The 13790-nt window shown below is 45.4% G+C and overlaps 6 protein-coding genes across 6 annotated transcripts, besides 1 other annotated feature; 1 reads left to right on the top strand and 5 right to left on the bottom strand.

Annotated features, from left to right (window-relative positions):
- Positions 1–1042: 1042 nt before the first annotated feature.
- Positions 1043–2614, bottom strand: EURHEDRAFT_417568 (uncharacterized protein). The gene has a single exon (XM_040783233.1). The coding sequence runs from the start codon at positions 2417–2419 to the stop codon at positions 1367–1369; it is 1053 nt and encodes a 350-aa protein (XP_040634028.1). The 5' UTR covers positions 2420–2614; the 3' UTR covers positions 1043–1366.
- A 387-nt stretch (positions 2615–3001) lies between these two features.
- Positions 3002–3172: a sequence feature (Protein overlapping with rRNA (EURHEDRAFT_510925, EYE90337.1) was converted to a misc_feature.).
- A 661-nt stretch (positions 3173–3833) lies between these two features.
- Positions 3834–4607, bottom strand: EURHEDRAFT_550533 (uncharacterized protein). Its single transcript, XM_040787521.1, has one exon. The coding sequence runs from the start codon at positions 4316–4318 to the stop codon at positions 3974–3976; it is 345 nt and encodes a 114-aa protein (XP_040634026.1). The 5' UTR covers positions 4319–4607; the 3' UTR covers positions 3834–3973.
- A 592-nt stretch (positions 4608–5199) lies between these two features.
- On the bottom strand, positions 5200–5690 carry EURHEDRAFT_417567 (uncharacterized protein; the record flags this gene model as incomplete). The annotated part of the gene is made up of 1 exon (XM_040783232.1): positions 5200–5690. Exon 1 carries the CDS (start codon positions 5410–5412, stop codon positions 5200–5202), a length of 213 nt encoding a protein of 70 aa, XP_040634025.1. The 5' UTR covers positions 5413–5690.
- A 2506-nt stretch (positions 5691–8196) lies between these two features.
- Positions 8197–8805, top strand: EURHEDRAFT_467428 (uncharacterized protein; the record flags this gene model as incomplete). The annotated part of the gene is made up of 2 exons (XM_040785180.1): positions 8197–8598; positions 8698–8805. Coding segments are annotated over 2 exons (510 nt in total), but the record flags the coding sequence as incomplete, so codon positions are not given.
- A 704-nt stretch (positions 8806–9509) lies between these two features.
- EURHEDRAFT_382088 (uncharacterized protein) lies at positions 9510–10421 on the bottom strand (the record flags this gene model as incomplete). Its single annotated transcript, XM_040779493.1, has 2 exons — positions 9510–10092; positions 10144–10421. The coding sequence occupies 2 exons, from the start codon at positions 10419–10421 to the stop codon at positions 9510–9512; spliced, it is 861 nt and encodes a 286-aa protein (XP_040634023.1).
- Positions 10422–10756: 335 nt separating this feature from the next.
- On the bottom strand, positions 10757–13170 carry EURHEDRAFT_382087 (uncharacterized protein; the record flags this gene model as incomplete). Its single annotated transcript, XM_040779492.1, has 9 exons — positions 10757–11222; positions 11267–11730; positions 11774–11962; positions 12007–12021; positions 12068–12333; positions 12647–12662; positions 12707–12831; positions 12886–12940; positions 12991–13170. 9 exons carry the CDS (start codon positions 13168–13170, stop codon positions 10757–10759), a joined length of 1776 nt encoding a protein of 591 aa, XP_040634022.1.
- Between the last annotated feature and the right edge of the window lie 620 nt (positions 13171–13790).

The raw sequence follows: 13790 nt of genomic DNA, 5'->3' as shown, positions 1-13790 counted from the left end.
GACATGGTTGAGTAGCAGCATTTGCGATGTATCATTCATTGCTGCAGTGTTGAGCCGTCATATATGAGTCGTCACATTTGAGACCTAGACATTATAGTATATTCCAATATATTAGAAGTCTTTCGCCCTCAAGAAAACACAGTTAGAGAAAGAGACTCACAGAAATTTCCCCACTAATCAAGATTGTGAGGACATCGCATATTAGAAACCTATACTTGATGTTAATTGGATTACTAGCGAAGCTAGTGCGGCTATAGTGAGGGTACCTGCAGGTACCCTCACTATAGCCGCATCATGGCCAGTCTCTAATTCAAAAATCACCACGCCGCCACATTGAAAGTTCGAACATGAATTACTCGCTAAAATTATAAGTAAATGTATTATTCTGACTTAATATATTGATAATTCAAGCTCTTCTATATTATCCCATACTCTTCTAGTGCTATAATAGTTTGTCAAAGTAGATCTAGTGAGTGTGGAAGGCCTTCGGCAGAAAATAGATATACTTCATCAATATAAGAATATATATTCTCACTACACACCAGCCATCTGCCATAAAATGTTAGCATTACAGGCCACTACGACTTATTTACTCCTTGATGTCTAGACAATATAAAGAAATGGAACCTCCTATTCCCGAGTACTAGGAAAACTGGAGCATGCGTATTTGAAGGTGGAAACTAAGGGCTTGTCAGCTACATAAGTGTCACATGGGTCTCGAAGTAGTTGAACAAGCGATGATTATGCTAGTGCGGCCATCTTGCGGGTACCCGCAAAATTGCGGCCATGGGCATAGGTTGATAACTATAACCGCGGTTATGCCGCAGTCTAATTGTAGGTACCTGCAATATGACAAAGGCCACAAAGGTGAGGTTGATATATCAGATTCCGCGATAACCCAACACACACATGACTATGGTAGCATTACTATCATCCAGAGCTTTTTTCACGTCATCTTGAATAGTATTTGCCCAAAGACGCAAGATAGACTTCTCATGGATCTCAGCTATCCGTAGGAGGACGAAGAAATTTTGATGATGTGGTCATTCATTACCCTTGTTTTTGAAGTTACGACTTCTAACACCGGCCAGTGGATTTAGGAGGGAGGTGGCGGTAGAGTATGACGGCTTCCAATGATTGAGTTCGGACATAGGGTTGTAAAGAGCTCATTTTATAGCCATTCATTTCGTCACGCTGAGATATGCCCTGCCTTGTGATTTTTTTCAGGAAATCCAGGAGCTCCCAGAATACTCTGCGCATACTCAGTGAGTGGTCCAAGGCGTGGTATCTGTATCAGAAAGCTGGGAGAGGAGTAACAGAAAACCATTACAATTATACACTATTTACAAAGAATGATTCAACAAAATCACGCCCGCACTCTCCTCTCCCTCAAATGCTCATAATCCGGCATCGCATCCCAAACTGCTTTTTCAATAAGCCCTGCAACCTCATTCCCAAACTCACTTCTCCATTTCTCTGCCTCAGCTTCAATATCCACTATAGCAGGTGCCTTATCCTTGACAATTCCCTTTGACGCTTCCAACGTTGACAGCATAATATGCGCCGTCTGTTGATGCATACCAGTGGGATCACTAGGCACCCAAGTATCCGACTTTTTCCTGTCATTCTCCCCACCCCACTCGAATTGAATAGCATCTGTGTCCAGCCCTGCTGCTTCGCAGAAGCGCAGCACAGAATCCGGGTTATGAATGACGTCATGGGCATCAATGACCAATGGCACAGTCGGCTCATCTGGCTGCTCAAGACACCAGTCGAAGAGCTTGCGCGTCCACGTTAGCGTCATGTTTGATAGTGAGGCTCCCTTGACGCCGTCATCGTCGAGGAATCCCAACTTTGAGATTTTCACCATAGCTCTATACATCGACGGCCATGCGAGTGCCGGATGCCGGATAAGAAAGGCAAGTCGCCAAGTGCGCAAGTACTCATCTGGGAGAACAGTCTGGTTGTTTCGCGAAAAATGCTGCTCCGACCCATAGGTACCTGGGAGGCTAAGACGGAAGCGATTGAAGGTATCACCTTTTGCAGACGGCGAGTCACTGTGCATGGCGGCTGGATTGACAAGCCAAAACGCATGCTCCTTTGCGAACATGACCTTGTTATCGCGCTGAGCTTGAGCGCTGTATTCTTCCAGGGTGTTCAGGCATTGCTGAAAGGCGTTGCAGACCTCCGCCTTCTCGAGGTCGGTCCATTGGTCGATGGATTTATTAATATGGCCATCGCGAGAGGCAGTCATGAAAGCATCATAGAAGAAGTAGCCGCCTTTTTGGTTGGTGAGGACATTGGACTGGTTGTGGATGTCAAGGATCTTCAGGAGGAGGTTGGAGGCAGTGCGGGGAACACTGATGAGAAGGAGACGCGGGGGGATATTCTCTGTGGGGCTTGTAGTAGCAATAGCCATTGCGACAAGAATAATGTATAGATATGAGTGTAGATACAATTAAGCTTAGGCAATGAGCGTGCATAGAGATGGCTTCATCCCGGGAGCAGATGGCGTGATTAAATACATCCCCATATATAATCCTCGAAAGCCCTTGTCGATTAATAGTCTGTTTGTTTCGGAAAGTTTCCTTCCTTCGGCGTGTCTTGCGGTTTGACACCGACAGTGGAGTTGTTGCCCGTTATTCTGGCTTTTTATAGGGCTGCTTCAGGAATGGGGCTCGGTCTCGGGTCCTTGCCGTGGCCGACGGTGGTCTGATACGGTGATTACCTAAATAAGGGGCATAGAGATAAACTTGATATTATTTGAGTGTTACTTCTCTGACCTATAAGCCAATATAAATTTCAGCTATAATACCCTCATAGAACATTATCGATTGGTAGTCAAAGTTGAGGTTTATTTTTTGTTGGGGTGCTGCCAAGACTGACGTCGGTTATCATCCAGCATTGGTTATGGAGTATAAATCTTGGCATAGCAACCACTAGCATGCATGCATAGGCTCACAAACCCAGTTTTACCTCATACACTATTCTCTTATACTAAATGGCTGGTACATACGACCATAGGGTGTGGAGAACAGGGCTTCCCGTCCGCTCAGCCGTACTTAAGCCACACGCCGGCCGGTTAGTAGTTGGGTGGGTGACCACCAGCGAATCCCGGCTGTTGTATGTTTTTTTCGTTTTTGCCTCGCTCACTCGCTACGCTCGTGAGTGAGCCTATAACCTTGTAAGTGAAGTGAGCATTGAACTTGGTGGAGTTCTCTGTTTTGAGATGGAAACAGCAGGCCTGATGTGCGACTTTTTATGCCTTGTCGTACAGAGGAGTCTGACTGTGCAGATTCGCATGAGATAAAGGGTGCAAAGATATGCTGCGGGAACAGCAGCAGCCTATACTAAGAGCTGCAATCTAATTTCTAAAAAAATAAAATATTTTGGTCACAACTCGCTTCCAGTCCACTGTACGCACTGCAGAATTACAGTAGTCACTGGCTCTTATCGTTAATCTCCCACTGATTTTCATTTCAATGAATAATAGACACCTAGCATCATTTTGAAAGCATTTGTATAGATACACTTGGACAAACAAGACCCCCTTTTCCTCCAATCGCAGGTTTTCGGGGCACCTCGTATGAAATTATCTCCGGTTTAATCCTCATATCATGTAGACTCACCATCATAATATCGATATGGCTTGGCAAGGCGACTTCTCAGAATACTGCACAAACGAAGATTCCATTCAGACTATCCACGCCGCTGCAGATCTTGCATGTATAATTGCAGCTGCTTCGGATTCTGGCCCATTGGATCCGAATTAACGCCATTGCGGATTTGGCGCGTTTTGGCCTAGGCTTTGCGGACCTGCCGTGCCACTCCATCTTCGCAAAGTCCATATTTGCGCCAAAGTGACAGCAAGCATGGCAGATTCTGTACTTCGCGCATCCAGAACCACATTCAACACCTCGGTCTTCTCGAGAAAAGGGGAGTGTACAGACATCACAAGCTACCGACGCCTCTCTTAGAAATATGTGATGCAACTGGTCATGTGCATCTCCCAGCTGCATACCGTATTCAACCAGGAAGTCTCGCATCCAGGTATTGCCCGTTTCTTGCATCCACCACGACAGACTCCTGCCAAACCGGTCCCGAGGCTTCTGTGCAAGCGGTTTATGGCTAAGTATTTGCTGGACCAAATTTTTATGGCCGAGTAGGACGGCCACAAACAAGGGGTCAGCCCAAATCGATCTTGTCGATGAATATCACTGCCCTGCATTCGGAGTTGTTGGAAGAAGCCCTCATAACCCCTAACAGCGGCATGGAATAATGCAGTTCTTCCCATATAGTCTGAATTGTCCCATCCCATCCCGCGGGTTTGCAACAGCAGCTGAAACGCAGCTTCCTTACCTCGAGCGGCCGCCCAGCAGAGTGCATTGCGCCCAGGACCATCTATTCCTTGGACCTTATTGGTTTATCCGTTTCAATAACCAACTGTCGGAAATGTGGCTTAGTCAGGGTTGAAAGTACGTATCAAGCGTATATGGTTGAGGTCTCTAATTCTTGCAAAAGTGTGCTATCTAGGATCCTATATAAGACCGTAAATACCTTATAGAGTATACTAAGCGATTGTGCGGTTTCAAAAGCAGTAATAGCAGAGTAAATACGCTGCTTTGCGCCATATGATATCAGCAAGGCATCAATCAGGCATCAGTTGGTATTGTTCGGTAAGGAACCTCTATATTCTGACACTCCTGATATACCCCAGAAGGAGTAGCTGAAGGAGTATACACCCAGGCACAACCTGATTGGATCGACTCAGGATATACTCCCTAAGGAGTAGATGGGGGAGTATACTGGACAAGATATATAAGAACACTCATTCATGCACCTAGTTTAGTTCTTCGCAATCAACCTAGTTAATCAAGCATTGGTTACCTTCTAGTTTCTGACTCGTCCGCACTTAACCAACAACCCAGCATACGTGCTCGGTTGGCCTTGTTTCTCTATTTGTTACCTTTACTGTTTCTACTTGTTGATTATCTTACGGAGCCTGGAGGGGGCGATATACCCATTGACGCATACGACTTACTGAACCGGACCCAGATGGTCATTGAGCATACGATTACTTGGAAGACACTTAGGGTAAGTGTCCTGTCTCGAAATACAACTAACTAGAGCCCTAGGTACGATACGAGGGAAGCCAGCTTGTGACAGCCTGACCATTTCAAGGTCAATGGAATGTTATGCCTAGGCCTCGAAATGGTGCGGTCCCGGTCCTATAGTCGGCGACCAAGGACCGGACCACGCGGTCTTGCGGTCCTGAAATGTCAGGACCGGACCGGACCATGGTCCCTTGCGGTCCCTTGCGGTCTTGACCGCGGGGGACCGCAATTGCATAAAATTGCCAAGACTTTCCTTTTTCGGCTGGATAATTTGCTGATTCATCTGATTTTTTACCATTATTAAATACTGTCTTGGTTTGTATATCAAAATCTCCTGTAATCATACAGAGGTAAATAGTATTTTGCCAATTTCTTGGAGTTATACAATAATTTTTTACCAAACTACAGTTGGATTTAATGATCAATATACAACGCAATGCCTTTCAGTTATAGGTTGCCGTTAGATATGGATTTCATCAGCATTCAGCAGCCTACAGACCAGTTCATCTCATATACTACAGGCTGCTGGGTATATATATATATATATATACATGGGTAGACATTACGGAGTAAATATGAATTGCTGTGCAACTTCGGAATGTATATAAATATATGGCTATTTTTGCTTCGGAGATGGTTGATAGCGGAATGAGACTGATATAGATGATATTAATATAAATGGAATATTAATTGTATTCAATGCTTGATGATGCTGTGTGTTATTAGTTATTGTCACAGATTACAAGGTGGCTTGGACTTTGGAGAATCTGATTCCAATCCTATCCAACTTTAACCGCAGTTGGTTTAGTGTGTCACTAAATGCGGCTTTTGCAGCTTAATCTGTGCCAAACTGCTCTGAATGCAACTCTATTAGCAACCAACTATTTCTTCTGGTTAAAAAAACTCTATTAAGTCTCTTCTACACACTCCCCTTCCTATCATAATTCATCACAATGTCACAGAGCCAGGCCTCTCAGTTCTCTGAGCACTATTCCTCATCATTTTTGGAGGAAAACCTGTTGGATAGCCCCTGCTTCCTTCCATCTGATGGGTCATTCAACCCTTTGCACAGCCCAAACATGCCAAATCCCAGCTCTAGCACTAATTTCACACAGCCAGTGCCTCCGCCTCCTATTCCTGAGACACTGGAACGCGTTGGTCCTGCAAAGAAGAAGATCTATATCCTTTGGACAGAGATGGTGAATGATGACTTTGTCACATGGTGGTTGAAGACTGAGTATGGAAGTGAGATGAAACGGAATATCTTCAAGGGTAAACACCATGCAGAGTCCTGGGACTACTTCCATCAAGTAGTTGCTATCCAGGATGGATCCCCTAAGGTTATGTGTAAGAAATGTGACCATATCCTTGCCCATCCTGCTGACCGCCACCGTGGAACATCTACTATGAACAGACACTATTCACAAGGGATCAACTGTCAGAAATTGGCACCCCAATCGCAGGATATTCGAAGGCTGATAAATAATGGGGTATAGATATCTCTATCTTTCATCTGAACCTCTACTTATCTTACTAAAACTCCTTATTAGGCACACCGAGCTCTTCAAAAAGCATCTTTCACTCAACAAGCATGGATGGAGAGGATAATTACCTTCATAACAGCCTCACGTCTACCCTTTCAACTTGTTGAGCATCCAGAATTTCATGCCCTCATTGAAATGGCCCGGCTTGCTCCATCCTTTCCTGAAATCCCTTCTGCGTACACGGTCCGCCGGAATCTTCAAGAATTGGTTGAAGAGCGTCAACATACTCTGATTCAGAAGCTCCCAGAGGGCGCTAAGCTCTCTATTGCACTGGATTGCTGGACCTCACCCTTTCGCCAGGCCTTTATGGCAGTAACAGGCTATTTTCTTGATAAAGATTGGAATTATCGCGAGATATTACTTGGCTTTGAACCCCTACATGGCTCACATACTGGGTCTTATCTGAGCACTGTTCTGTTTGACCTTCTTGAGAAGTATCACATTACTGATCGAGTATTAACGGCTACCACTGATAATGCGTCTAATAACTCTACATTGATGGATAGCCTGCAACAGTCCCTTACATCTCTTGAGCTACCTAACTATATACCAATTATTTGCATGCCATGTATCGCACATGTCATCCAACTAAGTTTAAAGGAGCTACTTGGTGAGATGGAAGCAAACCCATGTAATGATAGAGAAGAGATGGAATGGACTGAGAGAAGGAATGGGGCCCAGCAAGAGAACAGAGAGATTGTGAATACTCTAAATAAGGTATGAATCTATCTCTTCTATAATCCTAATTTCTAATCTCTAATAATTTTTTAGGTTCGACGGCTAGCAGTCTTTGTCAATAAAAGCCCCCAGCGACGAGAGAATTTCATGGATCTTCAGACACAAGAACCTAAGCTTGTTCCTATACAAGATGTCCAGACACGCTGGAATTCAACATATCTCATGCTTCGGCGGGCCAAACGACTTCAGTCTACTTTTGATGAGTACTGCTCTGAATACGGCCATCCTGATCTAAAGCTAGATAGGGATAAATGGCGACAAATTGACTATCTTTTATCAATCACCCAACCTTTTTTTAAATTTACAACCTCTCTCTCGAAGACTACTGAGGTCACTATCCATAGTGTCTTTGCAATCTACAACACCTTATTCACTCATCTTGAGAAATCTAGGGCACAACTGGCGCAAAAGAAGGTTGGCTGGAAGAAGGTGATGCTGTCAGCATTAAAGGCTGCAGAGGTAAAGCTCTCAGAATATTATAGGAAGACTGATGAGATTGAGGGTGGTCTCTATGCAATTGGGACTATCTTAGCGCCACAGAACAAGCTAGAATTCTTTTCAACAAAGGACTGGGAGCCAAACTGGCAGCCACGATACCGGAAGGCCCTTGAGGCTTACATTCAACCTTACCAGCAGCGCTATTCAGAGACACAGTCTATATCAGCTGCCCGGTCTTCAGCAGAGGGTATCTCTGATGTAGATATCCTTGTGACATCAGCCGCATCTCTACAGCCACAAACAACTGCTAATGATGAGCTTTCACGGTATCTTGGAAGTGGTAAGCTTATCCTCTATATCTTCCTTCCCTGATATTAACATCTATAGGTACTCAAATTGTGAATCCACGGGTGTACTGGAGAGATCACCAACATGAATACCCCATCCTGGCAAGCGTTGCCCGAGATGTTCTTACAACACCAGCCAGTGGTTCTGGTGTTGAGCGGTTATTCAATTCTGCTCGGGACATCTGCCACTACCGCCGGGGATCACTAAAACCGAAAACAATCAAAGAGCTGATGTTGTTTATGTGTACAACAAAGTTCAATATGGAATCCAAGCAGCTTTCCCTAATGGAAGAGTACTTTACTACTCAAGAAACACAAGCAGCAAAGGAGGAAAAAGATGCTTGGAAAAAACAGGATGAATTTAACCCAATTAGTGATGATGAGGATGAACTATCTTCTGCTGGAGCCACATCTCAAGTTATTCATCCTCCTAGTGAGCGTGCACTTGGGAAGAGAAGGGCTGAAGCTATATCAGATGAGTCGGGTCCTTTACTTGGATTAGATGAAGCTGATGAGATTCCTCTACCTGATAATAGCTACCTGCAAGGTGATAGTAGTACTCAGAGGCGCTCATCAGGGCGGCTTCCAAAGCGCTTGAGACGTGAAGATTTTGTGTATGAATAGTTATCAATCTAACAGACCAACGAATAAAAAAAAAACCCCCATTTTAATCTAAAATTTGCTTATATGATATCTACATGAGTATTCATCTAATATTTCAACTAATCCGTAAGCAAAATACTTGAAAATACAGATAGATTTGCATAAAATATGCATATCACAGAATTTCTATGTTTGTCCTGTTTGTAGGACCGCCGGTCTTAACTGGACCACTGTGGTGCGGTCCTAAAAATCCAAGGACCGCACTGCGGTCCTTAGGTGTCGCACCAAAGACCGGACCACAACGGTCTGGTCCGGTTTGGTTTGCGGTCCTTGCGGTCCCATTTCGAGGCCTAGTTATGCCCATCAAGCGAACCTATGCAATTTTCACCTACTTCTCGGCTAGAATGGACGTATCCTCAAACCCACCACACCCACAAGCCCGACTAACTCTTCGTCCATAGTGCTTTGCAGTTGTAACTGAACCTTCCTCTCGGGTGCGGTTTGAGCAGACATACCTTCCTCTGATTCTGCTTGATGGGGTGACCTCAAACCTTCAAAAGCTCCAAGCCCTCTTTAACAGTATCATTCTCTTTCTTCTTGTCTATAACAATCTTTAATACTTTAGTATGTTCCATTTTCACCACTGATGCTATCTGATGTTTAAACCACATGTGTCCCAATAGCTGGAGCATTTTGCTAAATCTACAATATAGTATAATCCCAATCTATACCCTTTCATTTCTTTCCTGGCAGTTCAACAGCTTATTCTTCTTCTCCTTCTCTATCTCTTTTGCCTTTCGTAATGACGGCATGACAACCCCCGCGTACATAAATAGCGCAAAGACGATGGACTCCATCAGATATTGCATGAATGCAACAACATACACGTTGGCGGGTGTATCCGCGTTTCCATCACCATCTAGGTCTCTCCCTTTGAAAGATGCATTGTTTGCGAATGTTGACAGGAGCATGTAAATTACCCGGACTGTTAGGAATGGTGTGCTGAATAGGGCGAAGAGAAGTATAAAGGTCGTCTTCTTGTTCGCATTGACGTTGTCGTGGTATTTATCTTCATTCCCAGGCTGGTGGTTATCGCGGGTTGGGTCCGAGAGAAGCCGGATATAAAAGACAACGGAAACCACAACTTGACAAGCGAATAGACATGCTACAATTATCGCGGCGGCATGACTTAGGTCTTTGTGGCTGGTAAACGTGTAGATGATGCTGAGGATGAAAGCGGCATATTGCGAAAGGTGGAGGAGGGTCCAGATGCGAGAGTGAATAGGGTCGGAGGCGAAGGTTGATTTCCTAGGTCTGTTAGTTTCCCTCGATTAAGTACTATTCGCTATGGCGGCGTACACATTCTCAATAACCTCCAACATGGCTAGTAGAAGGGTCATGACGCCGATAGACGCGAGCGTTGACGCGGCCCGTCGTAATCCATTGCTTTCACTGAAGTCTGAGGCAAATTGGAGACTTGCACCGGCGATTCGGAAGGCCGCGAAAATGAAGAGGTACAGCCAGCCCCATGCTCTGCCTATGCCGTGTCGGTGGAGGAGGAAGGATGTGGGGACGAGCCAGGGAGTGTAGTAGATTATTAGCACGATTGAGAGGACTTGGTGTGGTGTGAGGGCCATGGTTGCTTGTGGAATGGTGTTGTGTTGATTGAAGCATCCTGGGGTTTAGGTATGAATTATGGTCTCATTAGTTACGGCATTTATTACTTCATAGATGTGGGTGGATATGTCCGAGCACCGAGCGGGAGGCTATACACAAGTTGGCAGCACAGCCGAGCAAACCACCGAGCACCGAACTAAGTCAGCAATGAAAGGTAATGGCATGCCAAGCCCTAGGAATTAGCCAATGATATGCTGCTATAATAGTTAAGATCCGAGGCAAGATCCACCAGGCTGAATGGCCCCCATATACAAGTAGTACCCAGAATCCGATGCCCGAACGCACATTTATCTCGTCATAAGAAGATAGATCCATAATACTCCCTCGGGTCGAATTCAGCAAGAGAGGAAATCCCCGCCGTCCAGTTACTATCCGGCGTTAGAAAGTAGAGACTGTCCAGACTCCCGTAATCTAGCCCTTCCATTAGCGTGGGGTCGTTTAGAGCCATTAGAGCGTCGTTTGAGGCGTCATGTGAAGGAATTGGAATATCAGCCGATGGTTGGCTATCCCTAGGCTCGCTTGGTTCCGTATCACCAACTGGCCGTTTAGGTACGCTTTGCACGTACTGTCGAGCCATGTGGGAGAACCCAGAGAGGTAGCTGGACTTGATTGCTCCATTCGAGGCATGGTCTAGCTGGCTAAAGTGCCCGGTCACGATGTCAAGAAGGGTTAAATGCCCGCGTGTGTCTGGGTCGGTTGGATGGTGGACAACAAAGTCGAATAGGATAAATAAAGCGGAGAGAGGTATGATTGCGAGTATACTACGAGAGTTAATCACGTTCTTGAATCCTGGGGGTTTGCGTACAATACTGGTGTGTAGGGTTCCACGTCAATGTATCGCGTTAGGTTGATGGCTTCCCTCGCGGTTTTGAGTAGTGCCCTCATGCTGTTCTCGCTTCTTGCAATGTCGCGACTGACGTGGAGAGTAAGTCGTTCTAATGCGATGATTATATGGTAATAGTAGTAGTGTGTTCGTAGCGCTATCTCCTTGAATGCGCCATCAATCAGACGACTTCGTTGGAGTGGCTCTTTTGGCCTAAAATCCAGCGGGATAGATAGCCGCCATTCCTCGAGCAATGTATGAACATGGTCGACTGCTGCTAGGATTGTGTCGTCGGGTTGGGTGGATGCGGAAATTGAGAACAGAGAGGCGTAAGCGACGGCCAGAATGCGGCCGAACCGGACAGAAGAGACAAGCCAGTTGTACTCTCCAAGAACTGATTCTGGAGTATTTGGAATTGGGCACCCGATATCGTAGTCCGCAATCACCTGTCCCTGTCAGAACAATTCTTTTATTAGAGGGAAGACGTACCGAGTTGCTCCTGGCCTGGAAAGAGTACCGCTTCTCGAGGTGGTATATCACCCAAAAGGTTCGGTGGCATAATGTCGAATCCTCGCTGACGATCGACTTGTGGTAGCGTAGTGCAAGTACCATGCGACCAGCCTCAGCTATCAAGGTTTGATCTAGTTGAAGGCTAAACGTGTTTGTCGCAAAAATAGCCTACAGACTTAGCTTGTATACACAACCGTGGACAATTAACATACCATTGCGGTTAATGCCTATAAACGATTAATAACGACCATTAAATCACGGTGTTCGACCTACCTGAAGATTTGATAGAGATTCGGTGCTCATAATGATACGGTCTAGGCGGGTAAGAGCGACTTGAAAGAGCTTCCACGCATGGCTATCGTCGGGAATAAACGAGCTAAAGCCATTGTATTGACAGCCGAGAGCCAATACAGCGTAGTACAGTCCGCAGTATGCGTAGTCTGTTCCTAGAACGTGGACCAAGTCTGGTCTCTTAGCTCTTTCCTCGAACAACTGCCGATCGAGAAAGGGATATATCGGATGAAGGACATCGAAGTAACCTGTACCTGTTAGAAAGGTAAACGGTGCAAAATCTGAACCTACGTTGAATATGAGATGCCGCCTCTGGATCAATCACTAGTTCATTTTGAACTTTAGCCAGACTGTATAGCGATATGTCTTTGTCAGGTCTCGCGAGTAAACGCGTCCTGATTGTTTTATCAATCTGGTGGACCAAGTCCCTGACCTGCGTATGACCTAGCCTTTTCACCAACGAGTCTACTCGCTTTTCAGAGAAAAAAGCAAGCCCTGAACTTGGGACTGGACTTAGTAAGCGGTATGAACTGTATCCCTGCGCTCATGGATGGTGCATACCTCGATCATTATGAACCTTGACCGGTTAGTAAACAAAATCAATCACATCTGGGAGCTCACTTTAAGGATGGAAAATTCATCGTAAAGGGCAGCACTCTCTGATGGGTTTCGAATGAGCCGATCGATGAATAGATCTGATGAGGGTCTGAAGTCTGATCTTGGGCTTTTCTGGGGAGTTGATGAATCTGTAAGTAGTTAGATGGTAGATCATGGTTATCCCATGTAGTATCGTGCCTTACCCTTCAGGCGAAGCCTGCGTTTCAGGTTGCTGAACTGACACGCCTCGTTTCGTTTCTATTGACTGTCAGATGCCCGTCCCTACAGTGATTGTTTGGTAGACTTACTAGACAGTGGGTGCACGTAACAGGTCTTCCGGGCGGGGTGGACGGGACTGCGTAAGGTGAGCGCTGGACTGGGAATAGTGATGCCGATGGGACGTGGTAGACGTATGGCGTACCAATACAGCGGACTTTACGATTCCGACACTGGTCGCAAGACTTGTTGAGCCTCGGAGACTGCATCATCGTGTGTTGTGGTCGATCTCGGTCCTCGGGGCTGGGTAGTGGAAATCACGTTGATATGCATAATATGCATAACATGACTATGCATGCATATAATACACAATTCGGATATATCCTATCTTGGGCGGATATCTCTTTGGAGTATTCACGACTGATTACTAGGTAAACATATTACATACACTCTTTGTAGTCTTTTTCTTCCTCTTCTCTTCATATTTTTCTTCTTTCCTCTTCTCAACATCTCTTCCATCCCTGTATCTTCTGGTTCCATCAATAACAGCTGAGCATCCCCGCAAGAACAGTGCCTAGCCAGTGTAAATATACCAATATCGGCTCCGTGCTACTCGAAGGACTGAACCGTCGGTGCGCACGAATATTTGAGACTGCTTGAATGGCGAACCCAATAGTCTTGTAAGATTGTAAATAAGCAGTTCCCAGAGCCTTGATAGCTTGGACCTTGACTGAGCACATCTAGACCTAAACTTCCTTATCATTCTCTTTCAAAGCCAAGGTTGAAGAAGACATTGTCAATATAGGGACATCCTTTCCGTGGCTCTTTAAGCTTTGATAAAATGATGGAACATGCGCGAGCGATGTGAGACGTGGCACTTTTTGGGGAGCCA

This window comes from Aspergillus ruber, assembly GCF_000600275.1.
Source record: "Aspergillus ruber CBS 135680 unplaced genomic scaffold scaffold00052, whole genome shotgun sequence".
Taxonomy (NCBI): domain Eukaryota; kingdom Fungi; phylum Ascomycota; class Eurotiomycetes; order Eurotiales; family Aspergillaceae; genus Aspergillus; species Aspergillus ruber.
This window is presented reverse-complemented; position numbering and strand designations above follow the sequence as displayed.

Excerpts from the sequence above, each read along its gene's own strand:
- EURHEDRAFT_417568 (XM_040783233.1), bottom strand. The coding sequence starts at position 2,419 with ATGGCTATTGCTACTACAAGCCCCACAGAGAATATCCCCCCGCGTCTC.
- EURHEDRAFT_550533 (XM_040787521.1), bottom strand. The coding sequence starts at position 4,318 with ATGGGATGGGACAATTCAGACTATATGGGAAGAACTGCATTATTCCAT.